Source organism: Hypanus sabinus, chromosome 7 (genome assembly GCF_030144855.1).
Source record: "Hypanus sabinus isolate sHypSab1 chromosome 7, sHypSab1.hap1, whole genome shotgun sequence".
Taxonomy (NCBI): domain Eukaryota; kingdom Metazoa; phylum Chordata; class Chondrichthyes; order Myliobatiformes; family Dasyatidae; genus Hypanus; species Hypanus sabinus.
In genome coordinates this window covers 159176680-159197295 of record NC_082712.1, presented here as the reverse complement: position 1 = coordinate 159197295, position 20616 = coordinate 159176680, and the positions used below count along the sequence as shown (strand labels likewise).

At 40.3% G+C, this 20616-nt stretch overlaps 1 protein-coding gene across 3 annotated transcripts in view; it reads right to left on the bottom strand.

Annotated features, from left to right (window-relative positions):
* Positions 1–19601, bottom strand: part of slc5a12 (solute carrier family 5 member 12) — a 68722-nt gene extending 49121 nt beyond the window's left edge. The window contains exons 1-4 of one of the 3 annotated variants that reach the window (XM_059976008.1): positions 18964–19600; positions 3272–3337; positions 3126–3177; positions 2256–2323 (exon numbers count right to left, since the gene is read on the bottom strand). In XM_059976008.1, the coding sequence (XP_059831991.1) occupies positions 2256–2323; positions 3126–3177; positions 3272–3337; positions 18964–19320 (543 nt within the window). In that variant the 5' untranslated portion in view covers positions 19321–19600. Of the gene's footprint in view, positions 1–2255; positions 2324–3125; positions 3178–3271; positions 3338–8763; positions 8831–18963 lie in introns of those variants that run through there. The other 2 variants (XM_059976010.1, XM_059976009.1) reach the window with 2 other exon arrangements.
* Positions 19602–20616: the final 1015 nt, after the last annotated feature.

Here is a 20616-nt window from a genome sequence, read left to right as displayed (position 1 = left end):
CTTCTAAATCTCTTCATTGATATCTTAAACCCACGCCCAATGTTACACATACCTTTGCATCGGAGAAAAGTGTTACCACTGTCTACCTTTTCATGCCCCACATTAATGTCATACACCTGTATAAAGATCCTTCTTCTGCTCCAAGGGAAAGAAACACAGCTCATCCAGTTTTTCCTTATAACTAAGGCATTCCATCCCAGAGAACATCCAGGTGAATCTTCGCTTTGGGGTTGACTTGGCCTGATCTTTATGAACTTTATCAGCAATGTAATCAGAAGTAGCTGCTACCAATATAGACTAAAGTGACTTCTAACATTTTCCTGATGAAACTGCCTATAGTTTCTTCGCATTCTGTCTTCCTCCCCTTTTTGAATATACAGTTGCAATTGTTATTTTTGTTATTGTTGTCAAATGGAATTTTTCCCAAATTTTATAAAAAATCAATTATATCGCTATCAAATATTTTGATAATCACTTCTTTAAAGTGCTCATATTTCTGGGGCTGTTCTGAAGATTGTATCTGCAGCACTTAGAAATACAGGAGATTCTACAGATGTTGCAAATCCGAAGCATCACACACAAAATGCTGGAGGAGCTGCTGACCTGCTAAGTTCCTCCAGCAATCTGCAGCTCTTAATTGTTTTTCTCAGGTTTCCTATCCATACCTAGCTGGCTAGAATGGGGGTAAAGGGGCTGGAGAAATCCTGTATTAGGAAAAGCACTGCAGGACTAATCTGAGTGGGTCGTGAGGGACAGAAGATGGCGCCTAGCGTGGGGAGGGGATCATAATGCAGGAACATTTAATCAATGTGGTTTGCGGACTGGACTCTACAGTTCATGTCGTATGTGTTTCTGGGATTTGGTCTCTCCTTTTTTATTGCTATTTTATACAATTTTGATTGAGCGGTCTGGCTCTGCAGTCAACAAACAATGCAGCACTAAATTGAACTGAACTGAACTAGACTGAACAGTACTAGACTGTTTCAATGTGGTTTGATGCTTTACGTTCTGCGTTTTTGCTCATTTCTTTTTTTGCTACTTGTGCGGTTTGTTCTTGTTTTTTTCACATTGGATGTTTGCTATTTTCTTGAGCATGTTCTCTTTGATTTATCATTATATGTAGAAAGACAAATCTCAGGGCTGTATACTGCATATGTACTTCAATAATAAATGTACTTTGATTCCTTTGATAAAGTTGCAGCAGCGAGAGGAAGCAGTCCCGCTTCTCCTATCCTTTAAGCAGTGATATCAAGGTGCTCATCCCCATCACCAAAACTTTCATCAGTCGTGGTTCCTGAAAGCTGACCAACTATGATTCAAGGCAGAATCAATGTTGAACTAAAGTCAGAGAGAATTATTTAATGATTCAATGTTCATCGCGCATCTCATGAAGAGATTAGACACTCATCTTTGTCCTATTCTCATAAAAACCGGAAGGGACGTCAGTGTGGTGAGATTTACTCTAATGCAGGTTAGGTTTCTATTTAGATTTATAGATTTATAAACTGTTCTCTGTTTTTTGGAGTTAATTTTAATACAATCTAACTGCAGCAAACTGACAAGACGACAATGGTTCACCATTTTATATGCTGACACGATACATTATGTCTAATGAGGTTTGGGAAAGCACTCCAAAAGTCCATCAGAAACAGTAGGATGCCATAAAGAACGTACTGCTGAGAGGCTGCTTAAACCACTTTGATCCTGGACTGAGAATCAGTCAGGTGCAGGCTTCCAAAAAAGCAGAGCATGAGGGGATGCAGGAGAGCAAATGACACAGGCAATACAGAGTACAACCTTATTGTGAAGTCTACAGAGTTGTTCTAGTTCCTCCTGAACCCAGGAAGGAAATGTTTTGACTCGGTAGAGGGTATCTTTGTGTTTCCCTCTGGCTGTGAAATTAAGGTAACTCCAAATCTTATACAGCCTCTCTCTGTTTGGGTAGACACATCATCCACTCAAAGAACCCCGGTGTTTATTTCCAGAAATGGTAATAGCTTCTTACTGTAATTGCCTGTCTGCCTAATTAAAGTTGTCCACTATTTAAGATTATTGATAGAAGAGCACTAGATTCAGCGCAAAGTAACAACTTTATAATGAATGGCCCAAAATGCAGAGCATTTTTACTCCATAAGATCAAATCAGCAAAAGAATATTTATTGTAATTCAAGTTCCACAGAATAGCCGAGAAAATGCTGCAAAAGCATCTGAACCACTATTTTTAATATGGATAATTTTTAAGCGCTCATACATACCAGGGTGCAATAGAAGGTACAAATAATTCCTGTTGCAAATACTGATCCCCACAGATTAAAACCAGTCGCTATAAAATGAGAACACATATACTTAAAATGCAATATTAGGAAGTAAATAAAGAGTATAAAGAAACTAATACAGAATGTATTTAACACTGGATGTTACACTTGGCCAAATAATGTCTACTAAACATGGAACAAAAAGTAGACTAATTGAATAGTATATAAGATAAAATTAAGAAATAATTTATATAATGTTCAAATTCAGAGTATTTAAACTGCAAAAAGGGACCACAATAAAGATAGCAAGTAGGAAGAATCAAGAACACAGAGTCATTCAAAAATATTAACACTACTGTCCTGGGAGTCTACGTAACATGAAAGCTCAAGGTATAGGAGGTAACATTAGCATGGATATAAGACTGGTTGGTTAACAGTAAACAGAGGTTAGGTAAAAATGGAATTTTTTTTCTGATTGGCAAAATGTAACAAGTATTGTGCCACTGGAATTGGTGCAAGGACCTCAGGAGTTTACAGCTTGTATAAAGACTTGAATGAGGTCATCTAGGGTGTATTTGCCAAATTTGCTGATGATAATTTGCTAATGTCAAACTGCAAAGAGTATTGTTCTTGAACAGAATAGCAAAATGTATTAAAGGAGACAATATTATTCATAACAACTCTCCATATCAAATAAGGCAACTTCATTCACTTAATATCTCCAGTTTAATCTTTACAAAATGCACTTGACCCAAAATGCAATACCTCTTTTACTGTCTGATGTGCAGGTGACCAATTTCAAATTAGTAAGAGCTTCACTGTAATTAAATGTCTTGTAATGTTCAATAATTACCATATTGTGATGCTTACCTTGATTCAGTGCCAAAGCTGGTGCATAGACCACAACCCCTGTATAGAGAATCTGAAAATTATTTTAAAGGCATAGATTACTTTAAATATAAATATGGACTTACATATAAATATGACTAAAAATTAAACTTTAATAATTGTCTTACAGTTTGCAGAATGTATATAATTGTAGCAGCAACGCGAACCATTCTATTAAATCTCAGCTCCAAGTACTGAAGAAAAGAAAGAGAAGATAAAATTTATGAAGTAAAGAGTTTGTAGTCATGAAACACTATATGCATTTTCAGATATCCTAGAGTTCTTTACTGTAAATCAATAACTATTAAAATACAGTTGCTGTTCTTTTCTGGGTGAAGGTGACATGGTCATCAGTTTTCACATTTATTTATTTAGAGAGACAGTGCAGAACAGGCCCAATGAAACCCCACACTCCCCCCACCCCACCCCAACAATCCACCTGTAGTATTAACCCCAGGAGAATTTAATTACTGGATGTATTCAAGACGGAGAATGATGCGTTTTTGGATGTTAAGAAAACCGAGGAATATTGAATTAGCACAGAAAAACAGAGCTAATACAAATGGTCAGAGCAAGCATGAGAGTACAAATGCCCTACTCTTTCTTCTATTTTTAACATTGTTATTGCATTGACGATACCCTGGTGATTGGAAAACTGGCTTATCAATAGAGACTGGAGCAAAACAAGTCCTCCAACAAAACTATCCAGGTACGATTAACTCAGTCTTACAATATATTTAGAAATACAGCGTGGAACAGGCCCTTTCAGCCCAACAACCTACCTATTTAACACTAGCCTAATCACAGGACAATTCACAGTGACAAGTTAACTGACTTACTGGTACATCTTTGGACTGTGGGAGGAAAATGGAGCACTCGGCGGAAACCCATGGGGTCATGGGGAGAACTGCAAGCTCTGACATCCTGAGCCATTATAGCATCATGTTAACTGCTACACTACCATGGGCTGTGAAGGATAGTGTGAGAAATTCTCACAATACCGTGAGAAGTGTTTGAATTACCTGCTTACTTACTGAGACTGATATTTTCAAACTACATATGACCTGAATTAGAAAATTTGAAGTGTGGGCAAACCTACCTACAACTGAAATTTTTTATTCCATGTGTAAAGTTTGAATGAAGAAGGAGTTTTGCAGAAATAAGTTCCTTTGAAATGGGTGCAGGAAGGAGAGCTTGAAACCTTTATATTACAGGATCAGGTTTAGCTAGTATTCTGGAAGAAGTCCCTATGTTCTTATGGCTTTTTGAGATCATTTTAGCACAAAGTGATCAAAATGGTCATAGTTTTACTAAACCAGTGATTTGCATTGTGAAGGTCAGTTCAAGAAATGAATGGTTAAAAGGAAATAATTCAGGTAACATAATTTGAAGGGGTCTTAATTTATCCAGTTTTCAAAAATAGACAGTATGGACAATGTATATTGCTCTGTTATTTTCTCAGAAATTTCAATACAATATTCTGTAATAGATCAATTAAATATGATATGCAAAATATTTGGCATAAATTTATCCATAGTCCTCTTCTTTGGAAGTTCTGAGGGATTGAGGATAACCCATTTAGGTCTTGTAGGTTCTGAGATGGCTAAGAGGCCAATGTGCAAACTATTGAATCGTTATCAGGTTGGGTAGGAGGTTTCCAATTGGGTTGGCGGGTGAGTCAATTATCAGCTGGTTTATTCCTCCTGTTGCTATGCAGATCTTCTATGCGTTCCCAATTCAAAGTTCTCATGATCATCCTGAGTGCTTCTTCTTGACTTTAGGTTATCATGGCTCACAGATTGTCAGGAGTCAATAGGGATCTCACCCTCCTTCAAGGAAGCTTTGACCCTATACTTAAATCTTTGTCTAGTGTGTGTCCTCCTCAGCAGAACTCAGAATAGATTGTTTACCGTGGTAATGGTAGTGAAAATAATCTTCATTGTTTTATGAAATTGACAGATGAACATTATATATATTATATATATAACATAATTTTTTAATTTTCATTTTGAGAGACAGCATGATAGCAAGCCCTTTTTGTCCAACAAGCCATGCCGTCCAATTGCACCCATGTGACCAACTAACCTACTAATCCATACCTGTTTGGAATGTGGGAGAAAACCAGAGAGCCCAGAGGAAACCCACGCAGTCATGGGGAGAACGTACAGACGGTGGCAGGAACTGAACTTCCAACATTGCCACACTACCATGCTGCCCACATCACACACTACATAGAAAGTTGCACTGAACTCCTTCTGTTGTAAAGCACCCTTCAAATCTGATGTTTAATTACTTCAGATCGAAGAAGTTATAATTTTTGATCAGTAACTTATCTGAACCTGAAACTCATTATAATTATGTGTATTATTAAATCCCTTAAATGGTGACTATTTCAAAATATTAGTAATTATGAATATTTAGAAAAACTTTATATATAAAATAAATTTCGTATCCAAATTTATTCAAGTCCAAGTGAAGATTTGAATAGTAATATGAATTTGGATCTGAAACGTGATATTATTAAACATGAAACAAGAATTTAAAATGATGTTAATGTTTTGTGTGGCACAGTCGCATAGAGGTTATCACAACACTTCACAGTGCCAGCGACCCGGGTTCAATTCCCGCTGCTGTCTGTAAGGAGTTTGTCCATTCTCCCCATGACCGCGTGGGTTTCCTCCAGGTTTCCTCCCACAGTCCAAAGATACACCAGTTAGTAGGTTAATTAGTGATTGTAAATTGTCACATGATCAGGCTAAGACTAAATTGGGGGATAGTTGGGTGGCACAGCTCGAAGGGCCTATTCTGTACTGTGCAGTCGGCCCTCCTTATCCGTGGATTCCGCATGCGTGGATTCAACCAAATGCAGACCAGAAAAACCCGGAAGTTCTCTCTCCAGCACTCGTTGTTTGAACACGTACAGACTATTTTTTCTTGTCATTATTTCCTAAACAATACCGTATAACAACTATTTACATAGTATTTACATTGTATTATGTATTATAAGCAATCTAGAGATAATTTAAAAGTACAAGCAGTCCCCGGGTTATAAATGAGTTCCATTCCTGAGTCTGACTTTGTTGGATTTGAAGTCAGAACAGGTTAATCCAGTATTTTTTAGCGTCAGTTAGTCAAATGTTTGTCTTATTATATAGTATATATTTTACCTTTCTATGCATATAAAACACTTAAGAAACATATGTACTTCAATAATTAAACCACTGCGTTGCTTAGGAATAATTGTAGCTTTCATCGGGGCAGGGCCTTTCTCATGCTCCATTAAAATTGTTCCAATCGTTGACCGACTGTAGCCTAACGCTTTTCCAATGACCGATGGCGTTTCACCTCTTTCCGATCGCTTTATTACTTCCACTTTATTTTCAATCATGATCGTGATTATTTTCATGAACAGGAACACTGCAGTTTCAGAGGTGTGACGAGTCCTAATGCCCACCGCCCTGAGACAGGTTAAATAAGGTCTGGGGTTCCGCTGGGTCCTAAGATCCACCGCCCTGAGACAGGTTAAATAAGGGACTTGAGCATCCGTGTTTTTTGGTATCTGCAGGGGGGGGTTCCCGGAACCAATCCCCCACAGATAAGGAGATAAGGAGGGCCGACTGTATTTAAATAAATAAATACCTGCCAGAATTTCATAATGTGACTGGTTCACACAGCTAATACAGCTGCTATCTCTCAGCTCTACAAATTGATTTTGGTCTTCAGTCCTGTCAATGTGGAGTTTGTATATTTTCCCTGTAACTTCTCATGTTTCCTCTGGACCAGTTTCCTCTCTGAAGGTTCAAGGTTCATTTTATTGTCATAATATGCATGTGCAATACAACTCTAATATTTTTCTTCATATGGCCATGAAGTTCACATGAAAAAGTAAAAGAAACAAAACTCACAGACCCCAGAATCCACCCCATCCCACAGAAAAAACATCAACAATAACATTCCCAAGCCTCTCCCCCTCAGAAAAAAGAGAAACAATAGCAATCCTCGACCCCCTCTCCCACAGAAAAAAAACAATAACAATACAATCCTCAATCCCCCTCACTCTCAGAAAAAAAAGACAAGTGACAATAGTGTAATACCCTGTTTTATATTTTTACTGTATGTATTTCATTTTGTGCTGTTCTGTGCAAGCTGCTTTCTTTCAGTTTATGTTTGGGTTATTGTTGAAGATAAGAGATGAGGAGAATTGTGTGCCATCTAACTCGGATGGTCAGATTAAGGGGAGATTTCTCCAGTGAGGGACACTAAGGTTGGGCTTGGGGCTTTTGTTTGAGAGGAGATGAAGAGAGAAGATGCTGAGGAGAACCGGTCGTAGCGAACGATCGGTGGGAGACCTGTTTGTTTGAGATGAATTGCGAGAGAAGTTCAGAAGATGGTGTGTGTGCTTTCACGTTGACCTGTGCGTGAGAGACAGGAAAATCCAAGATGAGTTTGAACTTGTGCACTTCGGACTGTTTCATTAGAATGGGCCCTTTTTTGTTTTGTTAATCTTTACTAACCCTCTAGTTTCAATCCATAAATATAATTCCTTTAATGGTATGCAGTGTACTGCCTGGTATTTCATGGCATTAATTTGTAACAGGGCAGCAAACACACAAACTGGGGTTTGGCGTGGGAATGAGCACGTCTCAGTCTCACAAGTTTGGCAGGGCCAGAGGTTGTTTTCCCTAGACTCACGCAGCCAAGGAAACCAGAGTGTTACAATAGCAACAATAAAAACAATGATGAACCCCTCACTTGCAAAAAAGAACAGGACATGTCGGATGTTTCAGTAATTAGTCGCTAAATTGTCTCTGCTGTGTAGGTGAGCGGTGGAATCTAGAGAGCTTATGAAATTTGAATTTGGACCATCTTTCATCAAATGGATTGAGATAATTTATTCATACCTATCTGCCTCTATTATCACTAATCAGAATATTTCCTCCCCTTTTGCAATTCATCGTGGGACTTGTCAAGGCTGCCCCCTTTCTCTGTTTTTGTTTGCAGTTATCATAGAGCCACTGGCTATTAGCATCAGACAGGACCCTTTGATATCTCCCCTTGATATGCGTGGACATAAACATCACCTTTCGTTATATGCTGATGATGTCCTTTTACTCCAGCCCACAAACATCAATACCCGCCCTTCTGACTCTTAATTTATAATTTCTCAGGTTTCTCTATTAATGAGATAAGAGTAAACTAATGCCAGTCACTGCAGTTGCATACAGAGTATTTACATTCTATTCCCTTTAAAATAACTTATGATAATTTTTTCCTATCTTGGTGTGTCTATTACAAAAAACCCAGATGACCTTTTGCAAGTGAATTGGCGAAACAAAGTTGAACAGGTTCAATGCAATATTTACTTTTGGAAAACCCTTCCAATTTCTTTGGTGGGAGGGTTAACACAATCAAGATGATTGTACTGCCACGATTTCTTTACCTTTTCCAGTCAATTCCATGTTTTATTCCTCTGTCATATTTTAAGCAATTGGATTCAATTATTATACCCTTTATTTGGAATTATAAAGCTGTTAGACTTACTTAAAAACACTTGTCAAAGCCCAAGGAAGCAGGAGGTTTTGCCCTACCAGACATTAAAATGTATTACTGGACTACCCACCTATCCATTCTTGCATGGTGGAAAAAAAAGCCCATCCTCTACCTCAGACTCATGCCCAGCATGGTTACTCATAGAGTGAGTGATTTGTAAGAAGACTTCCTTACCCGCTGTCCTTAACAGCTCCACTGCAGTTAATAAGTCACATTTTAGTAACAGCTTTGTGGTTGGCAGCACTATAAGAATTTGGAAGCAGATTCAACTACACATTATGGCCCCAGAAACTTAATTTGACATTCTGATTTGTGGCAATCATTCCTTTTTGCCTGGCCTGAATGATACTGTTTTCTCATCCTGGAAACAGAGTGGCTTCTGTTGTGTAGGTGACCTATATGTTAAAGGAAATTTGCCTCATTTGCGCAGTTAGAAGCAGTTTACAATATCCCTACATCTAGTTTTTTTAGATATTTACAAATTCGATATTAGGTTAGGAAATATATACCTAATTTTGAAGTTTTAGACAAACATGAGTCCCTGGAGGCAATAAATAAATTTGATCCGGTTACTCGTGCCGTATCCTATTTTTATAAGATCCTACATAATGGAGCTCGGGTGAATACTGCAGGTCTTAATTAGGCATGGGTGGATGAATTGGGTATAGGACTGACAGAGGAGGTCTGGGATGAGTGTTCAAAGAGCATACATGATTGTTCGGTCAACGTCAGACACAGACTTATACAGTTTAAAACAATACATAGACGCCATTATTCCAAAGAAAAGTTGCACAACATCTACCCTGATGTTTCACCAGCTTGTAATAGATGTAAATCTGAGAACAGAAACTTGTCACATTCATTCTGGTCACGTTGTAAGCTTTATGCATACTGGAAAAGTATTTTTCACTGTTTCTCTGAGGCTTTTGGGAGCGATGTGAACCAGACCTGCTCATAGCCATCCTTGGAGCAACAAGCTCCTTATCTTCAGCCAATATGTATGAAAAAGTGTCTGTATTGTTTGGAATGGTGATTGCTAAGAAGTTACTCCTGCAAATGTGGAAAATGGACTCTGTGCCTACGTACGATCTGTAGCTGAGAGAACTGGCAAACACTTTACATTCGGAGAGACTGAGACTATGTAATGAGGACAGAGGGGACATCTTTGAAAGGATATGGGGCCCTGTATTGGACTTTCATACGGGGTGAGGACTGAGGTTCTTTTGGTGCGGTGCATCTCTGCTTTGTATGTTTACTTTTGCCTTTATATTGTTCTCCCTTTTGCTGCTCGATATTTAATTTGATTTTGTTACAGTTATGGTTTTTGTGGATGTGTTGTATTTTTTCTGTTGTTTGCAGAAAAAAAAATTAAGAATATTTTAAAAAAAGAACCTAGAGAGAATAAATTGGGGTCAGTGTAGGATTACTGCACACTGATGAACTCAAGAAGGGATTAGGATAGCCTGGAATGGTCATGATAAGTCTTTGGCAAATAGAAATAAAGTGAATCCCAAGACATTGCAGACATGCATCAAGAGCAAGAGGATAACTAGAGGAGGATAGAAACACTCGAAGATTAAGGGGGGCAGTGACCATTTGCTTTCATGCAGATGCGGAGGATGTGGAGGAAGTTCTTAATGTGTACTTTACATCAGTAGCTATCAAGGACAAGGATGTGGAGGATAGGGAGATCAAGGTCGAGCATATTAATATATTAAGACATTTCAAAGTAAAGAAGGAGATTGTGTTGCATCTCTTAAAGAGCAATAAGGTGGATAGATCTCCAGGGTCTGATGGGATATATCCCAGGTTATAGACGGAGGCAAGAGTGGAGATTACTGGGACCTTGACCAATATCTTCATGCTATCTCTAGCCACAGGTGAGGTCCTGGAGGACTGTTAAGAAGCTAATGTTCCATTATTCAAGAAGGGAATCAGAGAAAATTCTGGAAACTATCGAATGGAGAGTCTCATTTCACTGGTAGGGAAGCTACTGGAGAAAATTCTTAGAGATAGGATTTATGAGCATTTGTAAAACCATGTGCTAATTAGGGAGAACCAGCGTGGCTTTGTGCAGCACAAGTCACGTCCTACTAACTTGACTGAGTTTTTGGACAAGGTGACGAAGGTGATTGATGAATGTAGAGCTGTGGATGTTGTTTATGTGGATTTTAGTAAGGCGCTTGACAAGGTCCCTCATGGGAGGCTCATCCAGGAGATTAAGGTGGTGTTGTGGATCTTCTTCTTTAATCCTTTTCGCTCCTTATGGGGCCTCAACAAAAGTCCTCCACTTCCAGCGATCTCTAGCGGATATTTTTGCAGTCTCCCAAGTTTGGCTGGCGGCTTTCAGTTCATCCAAAAGCCTACGCCTCCAGGTTTGCTTTGGGCGACCTCTTCTTCTCTTCCCTTGTGGATTCCATTCGAGTGATTGTTGAGTGACATTCAACTGGCTCTTCCTCAAGGTGTGGCCGACCCATCTCCACTTCCTCCTCCTTATCTGGAATACAATGAGCTCTTGGTTTTGTTATGTCTGCAGCCCCCTCCTTTGTGAGAATCGCAAGATCACTATTGAGTTGAGTCAGGAGACCCAGGAAATGAGAGAGAGACGTGTGGAATGTCTCGTTCCCCTGACAATATAAAGCTGCGGGACACGGCCATTGTGTCTTGGAGACGAATTTGTGGATTGAGATACTATGCTACGTGAACGCCCTCAGGCAAAGTGGGCTGGTTGAGGGAGGGATTGCATCACCCCCAACCTGATTGACATCTGCGACCCTGCGAGTCAGGATAAAAGAGGGTCTGTGGGAACAGCCCCTCAGATGCACCAGAAGAACTCCAGCGTTCCCGTAATAGCGGGAAGCCATTTGAAGGAGGCCACGTGCATTCAGTTCCGTTGCCTGGGACTGATGGCTGGTACCACGGAAATTGGCCTTTAGCTAACAACGGGGAAACCAACTCCCCTGACTCAAAGGACTGGCATCATAAAAGACCTGGGCAAGTTTAAACCGTTTCTCTCTTAAACCCAAAATGCTGCAGTTTGAACGAACTAACAGTGTCTTTTATATTTCCATCGGACAATACATTATCCCCTAGACAACGATAGAGCTATTTCTTATTGGTTATTATTATACCCGCGCTTTTAGATTTAGTATTGACGATGTATATTATCTGTATGTTTGCATTAATCTTATTTTTGTGCCACTTTATAAATACTTTTAAAAATAGTACCATCAGACTTCAACGGATCTCTCTATCTTTGCTGGTAAGTGACCCAGTTACGGGGCTTCGTAACAGTTTGCTCTCTTCCATAGGTCTGCATGAGAAGCCATCATAAAGCTGCTTGATGATATTCACCATCTCTTCTGGTACACCATAGTGTCGTAAGATGCTCCACACTGACTTTCTGTCCAAGCTGTCAAATGCCTTCTCAAAATCAATAAAACACACATATAGTGGAGTTTGCCATTCTATTATCTGCTCCACAATGACTCCAAGTGTAGCTATCTGGTCAATGCATGATCTCTCTTTCCTGAACCCTGCCTGCTCATCTATAAGTCTCTGGTCAATGGCGTCTTTCATCCGCTCCAAGATGACCCTGGTGAGAACTTTGCTAGGAATGGACAACAAGGTGATCCCCTTCCACTTGCCACACAGTGAAAGATCTCCAGATTCTGGCAGCTTCACAAGGAGGCCCTTCTTCCAATCTGATGGGATCTCTCCTGTTCTCCATATCAAATTCAGCAGTATATGCAAATGGTCCACCATGACCTCTCCACCCTCTTTCAATGCTTCTGCAGGAATGTTGTCTTCTCCAGCCGCCTTGTCGTTCTTCAGGCTTTTCAGGGCTTTTCGAATTTCTTGCTAGGTGATTTCACCTATGTTGATGTTGAGTGGGTCTCCAGGCTCCAGGTCAGTTGGGTTCTGTGGCAGTGGTCTATTCAATACTTCCTGGAAGTGTTCCTTCCATCTCGCCAGCTGATCTTCAACCGAAGTGAGCAGATGGCCTGTCTTGTCTCTAACAGGTCTGTTGATATTGCTTTTCTTCCCTCAAAAGTTTAGTTGTCATGTAGAGTGCCTTGAGGTCCCCTTTACTGGCCACTGGTTCTGCTTGCTCTGCTATTTCATTGAAGTATGACGTCTTGTCCTTTCTGAGCTGTTTCTTCACTTCCTTGGCCATCACACTGTACCTGTTGGCGGCAATTTGTTTCTGTTGCCAGGTTCTGGCCTGATTCAACTCCTGTTTGAGCTTTTTCCTCTCCTCCACCTTCTGCCATGTCTCGTCCCTGATCCAAGGTTTACTGTTGACTGGTGGTCTTCCCAGTACTTCTTCATAGGCTCCTACGGTGGCCTGCTTGAAGGTAATCCAGGTGTGTTCCGCTGTTCTGTCATCTTGTTCCTCTATTTGAAGAGCCCCAAAGCGGTTTTGCAAGGCGATGTGGAAATCTTCCTTGTTCTCTTCCATCTGTAGTTTTCTAACATCAAACTTTATTTGCATGTTCTGTTGCTTCTTCTTGGCTGACAGCTTCATCTTCAGCTTTGCAACAACCAAATGGTGGTCAGATCCAATATCTGCTCCTCTTTTACCTCTCACATCTTGCAATGAACTTCTCCAGTGCTGGCAGACTATGATGTGATCAGTCTGGCTCTCTGTTTGATGGTCAGGTGAGACCCAGGTTGTCTTGTGGCAGCGTCAGTGGGGAAAGAGGGTACCCCCAATGGTCAGTTCGTTGAAGGCACAGAAGTCGGTAAGGAGTTCTCCATTTTCATTCATATTCCCCAAACCATTCTGGCCCATCTCTCTCTCCCTGCCAGTGTTACCGCTGTCTACTTTGGCATTCAGATCTCCCATGACGATAAACATATCTTGCTCAGGTACCTTTCCAACTACTGCTTGAAGCTGGGTGTAGAAGAGATATTTTTCTTCTTCCTCTGTGTTGTTAGTTGGGGCATAGCACAGGATAATGGATATTTCTGGAATCTGGACTCGAACCTGGCTGTGATGATACGGTCGGACACTGGTTCCCATTCTATCAAACTTCTGGCTGCTTCTTTGGACAACATCAGGGCCACACCAGCTTCATGTGGGTCTTCCTGTTTTTCTTTGCCAGAATAGAGCAGAGTTTCTCCCGTCTGCGGTTTGGTCTCACCAAAAGTATTCCACCTTGCTTCGCACATACCCAGGAGTGTGAGGTGGTATCGGTTCATTTCCTTCACTGCCTGTACGCACCTACCTGTCTCCCAAAGCGATCTCACATTCCATGTTCCAATTAGGATAGATTTCTTCTGTGAGAGCAACTTTGGAATCTCCATTATGGTTTTCCTCAGGTGAAGGAGGGTTGTCAGCCCTGCAGCTTCCTGACGGGTTTGGTTGCAGTGCGTCATCAGCCTCCTGAATGGGGCCCTGCTTTTCCCGAGATCTGGGATAGTGGTTGACAATCTGTTGACGGTTTCTGTAACAATTGCTTGTTTTACTTGAACAGGTTGTTAGCCCATTGCACAACTCCTAACCTGGAGGACCAAGGGTTTTCTGTTGGGGTCACCTTACCCATGCGATGGCATTTCCATGCTAACGAGCTCCACCTGCCCAAGTTTGAAATCAGAGTTTACCCTCTCCTGGATAGGCTGCCATCCAAGGCTAACGGGTCCTATCTACCCGGGTTTGGAATCGGAGTTCTTTCTCCTAGGCTATGTTGGTTCACAGCACCTTCTTCCATATTATCCGGTGCACCCCTCACACGAGGGATCCCCCATCCACCACTCAGGGGACGCGCCTCAACGCTGTATAGCCCCAGCACGAGGGGTGTTGTGGATAGACTGGCAAATAATACAGGGGGATATAGATCAGTTGCAGATATAAGTGAAGAAATGGCAGATGGATTTAACCTGGTCAGATGTGGAATGTTGCCCGCTGGTAGGTCAAATATAAAGAAACAGCACACTGTTAAGGGCAAGACCGTTAATAATATCGATGACCAAGAGATATTGGGGTGCAAGCTCATAGCTCCCTGAAAATGGCTGCACAGGTTGATAGGGTGATTAAGAAGGCATATAGCATGCTTTATTAGTCAAGGAGTTGAGTTCAAAAGTCAGGAAGTTAAGTTGCGGCTTTATAAAATTCTAGTTAGGCTGCTTCTGGGCATGGTTGTGGTTGCCCAATTATAGGAAAGAAGTTGAAGCTTTGAAAAGGGTGTAGAAGAAGTTTCACATGATGCTGCTTGGATTAGAGTGCATGTGCTATAATGAGAGGCTGGACAGATTTGGGTTGTTTTCTGTAGAATGGCAGAGGCTGAAGGAAAATCTGATAGTGGTTTAAGGGATTATGAGAGTCATTGATAGGGTAGATAGACAATATCTTTTACCCAGCATTGATATGTTCAATACTAGAGGACATGTATATAAGGTGAGGGGGTACTTTCAAAGGAGATGTGAGGGACAAGTCTTCCTTACACAGAGAGTGGTGGGTGTCTGGAATGTGCTATTTTGGATGGTGGTAGAGATAGATACATTAAGGATGTTTAAGAGACATTTAGATAGGCTATGAAAATGAAAGAAAGCAAAATGGTGTAAAAACTGTGTAGCTGTAAGGGATAAGTTTAGTTGGTCATTTGATTACTAATTTAATTGGTTTGGCACAACGTTTTGGGCTGAAGGGCCTGTTCTATGTTCTATGTTTGGTGATCAACGCTCGTCTCATAGAAACATAGAAAATAGGTGCAGGAGTAGGCCATTCAGCCTTTCAAGTCTGCACTGCCATTCAGTATGATCATGGCTGATCATCCAACTCAGAACCCTGTACCTGCTTTCTCTCCATACCCCCGATCCCTTTAGCCACAAGGACCATATCTAACTTCCTCTTAAATATAGCCAATGAACCGGCCTCAACTGTTTCCTGTGGCAGAGAATTCCACAGATTCACCACTCTCTGTGTGAAGAAGTTATTCCTCATCTCAGTCCTAAAAGGTTTCCCCTTTATCCTTAAACTGTGACCCCTCATTCTGGACTTCCCCAACATCAGGAATAATCTTCCTGCTTCTAGCCTGCCCAATCCCTTTAGAATTTTATACATTTCAATAAGATCCCCCCTCAATCTTCTAAATTCCAGCGAGTATAATCCTAGTCAATCCAGTCTTTCTTCATATGAAAGTCCGGCCATCCCGGGAATCAATCTGGTGAACCTTCTTTCTACTCCCTCTATGGCAAGAATGTCTTTCCTCAGATTAGGGGACTTAAACTGCATACAATACTCTAGCTGCGGTCTCACCAAGGCCTTGTACAACTGCAGTAGAACCTCCCTGTTACTATGTGGCATCACTTTCTCTATGATGCTCTTTAATGGCATCCCAACTGATACCGGGCAAATTTGAATTGAAATACAACAGCAGTGGAATAAGGAAGGAAGTTTTTGCTATGTAAATCCTACATATTTGTGAGGAACTTATAACAAGGTCAGCAGAAAGTACTGTCATTTCACTACAAAGGCTGTTTCCTTTCAAAATTGACAAGAAAATCGATGGAACCAGCCAGGCAAGAGAAATTTGGAGGCACTCCGGTCAATGGTAGGGTGAGGGTGAGGGCAATGAAAACATGGAGTTAGATAAGGGTTAAGGTAGAGAAGGACAGCATGGTAGTGTGGCAGTCAGTGCAAAGCCAATACAATGCCAGCAACCTGTGCTCAATTCCTGACTCTGTCTGTAAGGAGATTGTAAATTCTCCCTGTGACCGTGTGGGTTTCCTGCAGGTGCTTTGATTTCCTCCCACTGCAGGTTAGTAGATTAATTGGTTACGTGGGTGTATTTGTGCAATGTAGGCTTATTGTGCCAGAAGGGCTTGTTACTGTGCTGAATCTCTAAATCAAAAATTAAACAATTAATTTTCTATGAATTCTACTGGAAGGAGTGTGGAGGGCTCTGGTCTGGGGTGCAGGTCGATGGGATTAGGCAGTTTAAATGGTTCAGCCTGAACTAGATGGACTGAAGGACCTGCGTCTATGCTGTATTTTTCTGTAACTTCAAAGAGGTATTTGAAGGCATTTGAACAGAAGGATGAAAATTAGAATTTAATTTTCCCAGGGCCGAAATGGTTGCCACAAGAGGACGCAGGTTTAAGATGCTGGGGAGTAGTTACAGAGGAGATGTCAGGGGTAAGTTTTTTACTCAGGGAGTGATGAGTGCATGGAATGGGCTGCTGGCAACGGTGGTGGAAGCAGAAATGATAGGGTCTTTTAAGAGACTTTTGGATAGGTACATGGAGCTTAGAAAAATAGAGGGCTATGGGTAAGTCTGGTAATTTCTAAGGTAAGGACATCTTCGGCATAAATTTGATGGCCGAAGCATTTATTGTGCTGTAAGTTTTCTATCTTTCTAAGCAGAATGAACATAAAATGCCAGTACAAATCAAAATTCCTTGGATGTTGGATGAATAGAATCGTGAGTGATGAGAAAGAAGTAGCAGAGATTCAGAACAGTTGAAGACTACAGAGAACAAGTTCTAAGTCCAGAGACCATTGGAATAATCGTGCATATACGTAGCAGCCAGAGGTGTGAAAGTAGTTGACAAAGAAAGGGTGTATGAAGTTATAGGGTTGCAAAGAATTAGGGAAGTATCATCTAATGCTTTAAGCTTGCTCTGCCATTCATCAACCTCAGAAGTTTCAGCATATCCCTAGATTTCCTTAACGCCCAGAAACTGTCAGTTTCTATTCAGAAAAATCATTGTAATAGCATGGAATGTTTGTCAGAAACACTGCTTTCAGTAATTTTTACAGCTGAGATTTGAAAGATTGAATTCCTGAAATAAGTTGAGAGAAATAAATAAAAGATATTTGTTTATCATGAGACTAGCTTTTCAGTTTCACTTCAGGTTAGAGAAACAATAAGATCAATGAAAGAAAAGATTGTGAAGAATTGTTACTTGTAACTAGGCTGAAACCCATTGGCTGTTTGCATTAAAGCAACATGTCAGGAAATCAGTAAGCACTATCAAATGGCAAAACTACTATGTTCCCAATGTAAACAGCAGAATCACATTTGTTCATGTGCACTTTTCCAAATGCTGCAATCTGAATGTTTCAGCATTAATCTTAATATCCTAAATTTGTCAGTGCTATAAATACTTGGACAGAAACTTAACTCATATCTGCTTCTCTGGAGTCTGAGAGTGCCTGTGAAATGTCTATTGACAATATACACCATGGTATTCAGGTGAACAGATAATCTCTTGGTTTTGAAATATCCAAGTGTTGCAACAGTAGCAATTCTGAATTTCAATTGCACACAGACTATACAGATTTCACATCATTGTGCAAGTAATGAGAAGCCTAACCATCTATTTTTTGTAGAAAAAGTGGAACTTTTTCAAGATTGTTATAGAATAGTAGATTCCTGTAAGATACCTTGAACCCATGGAGCAAGTAAAACCATAAAACATAGGAGTAATAGAATTATGTCATTTGGCTTACCGATTCAGCTCCACCATTCAATCATGGTGGAGTTATTCTTCCCTCTAAACCCCATTCTCCTGCCTCTCACCAAAATCCTTGACACCCTTGCTAATCATGAAACTATCCACCTCCACTTTAAAAATGCCCAAAGACTTGGCTTCTATAGTTGTCTATGGCAATGAATCCTCAGATTTACCAGACACTGGCTAAAGAAATTCCTCCTCATTTCTAAAGGGCTGTCATTTTATTCCGAGGTTATTCCTCTCATCTTAAATTCCCCTTATACCAGAAGCTTCCTCTCTCTGTCCACTCCATCTAGTCCTTTCAGTATTCAGTAGGTTTCAATGAGATTCTCCCCTCATCCCTCTAAATCCAGCAAGTACAGCCCAGAGCCATCATGTGTTCCTTATTTAACAATCCTTTCATTCCTATGATCACTTTCATAAACCCTTTCTGTAGCTTCTCCAACGCCAGCACAAACTTCTTTTGATATGGGGGCAAAACTGCTCATGACACTTCAAATACGATCTGACCAATGCCTCAGCATTACATCCTTGCTGTTATATTCTGGTCCTATTGAAATGAATGCTTACATTGAATTTACTTCTCTTACTACCAACTGAGCTGCAAGCTCACCTTTAGGGATTCCTGCATTTGTACTCCCAAAGTCCCATAGTACCTTCAATTTCTAAATTCTCTCCCCAATCATAACTCAATCATTGCCTTTGTTGCAAGTACTGAGTCTATTCAGCTTTCTCTAATATTCTGAGACAAATATCTCATACTATCTGAAACAACGGAATGCTTGACAAATTGAAATAATAACCTTACCTCATATGTGCTTGTAATTCCAGATCTATAAAAGACTGGCAGGAAGAGTTCAGCTGCGAGGACAACAACAAAACTGAAGGCAAAGCAGAAGAGGATGATAGAAGCACCGTAGCGATAAACCTCTGCGGGAACGCCCAACACAGTGATCGCAGACATGAAGCTGACAGTGAGCGAGAGAGCCACTGGAACACAAACCATCTGTCTCCCACCCACCAAAAAAGCTCGGGAGGTTGCATTTTTTCGTTCCTTGATTGCAAAGAAGACACCGATCCCTGAAGAAATAACGAAGAGCAATGCAAAAACAACATAATCCCAAGATATAAAGGTTCCTAAAAGTGGATTTTCAAACTGAGTCATTTTTTTTTAATTTAAAAACTAGATCAGGTAAATTGTATTGTTTTTTTTTCAGAGATAAACTTCACAGAGCAATAATCAACCTGACTCATTATTGGGTAATGCTTCCTCGCCTAGTGTCTGCTCTGATCAGTTCCCTTTCAGAAGTTGCCTTTCCAGTGGTATGGACCAAAGGACAAGAAGTAGTTTGCTGACATAGTAATAGATCTGTCAATGATGATTGACAACAGATAATGTACTTACAAAAGCACTGTAAGATTTACTAAATTACTGTTAAACCTGCATTAGCTTGCTAAAGATTAAACTGACCATTCACCCAAGGTGAACAGTTTGAAATAGTTGTCATTAGTATTTTGAATTCTCTACTGTGTTGTATAAGCAAGCAAGCAAGTTTATTGTTATGGCGGTTTTCAATCACAAGGCAATTCAAAGCGCTTTACATAGAACAAGGTATAAAAATCAAACATCAAATTTTAGACAATTTATAAGAGAATAGAATCACATGAAAAATAGATATGATAAATAGAAGTTACAGTGCAGGAGATTCTAATTAAAAGCTACGGCAAAAAGAAAAGCTTTAAGCCTCAATTTCAAAGAGCTTAAGGTTAAGGGAGACTTCAGATCCTCTGGAAGATTATTCCAGATATGTGGAGCATGGTAATGAAAGGCCGCTTCACCATATTTAGTTTTGACCCTGGAGACGTAAGCAAACCTGCCCCAGATGACCTGAGAGCTCAGAAAGGATCGTGATGCAGCAGAAGATCGGAGATGTATTTTGGCTCGAGACCAATCAGTACTTGATAAACCGGTAATAATATTGAAAAGTTAATCCTCTGATGGACAGAAAGCCAGTGTAGCCATCTGAGGACTGGAGTGATATGTTCTACTTTCTTTGTCGCATTTAGTCAAGGACCTCTATTGATGATCCCATTGACTGGAACATGAACCGATAGGTGAATCACAGTTTCGGTAGTTCCTTACTTAACAAAATAGTAACATAAATAAAGAGACACATTTCCAAACACAATGTCTGAAACAGACAGACCGTTTTAAGCATGATATATGAAAAAAAGAATTCAAGACTTTTTGGGAAATTCCAAAAGACCATAAAATATTGGAGCAGAATTAGGCCATTTGGCTCATCAAGTGTTATTGTCTTATCGAGGAGAAGGCAGAAGAATGGGGTAGAGAAGGAATTGGATCAACCATGATGAAATGGTGGAGCAGACTTAATGAGACGAATTGCCTAATTTTGCTCCTATGTCTTATGGTTTAGGTCTTATGCAACATTAAATCATA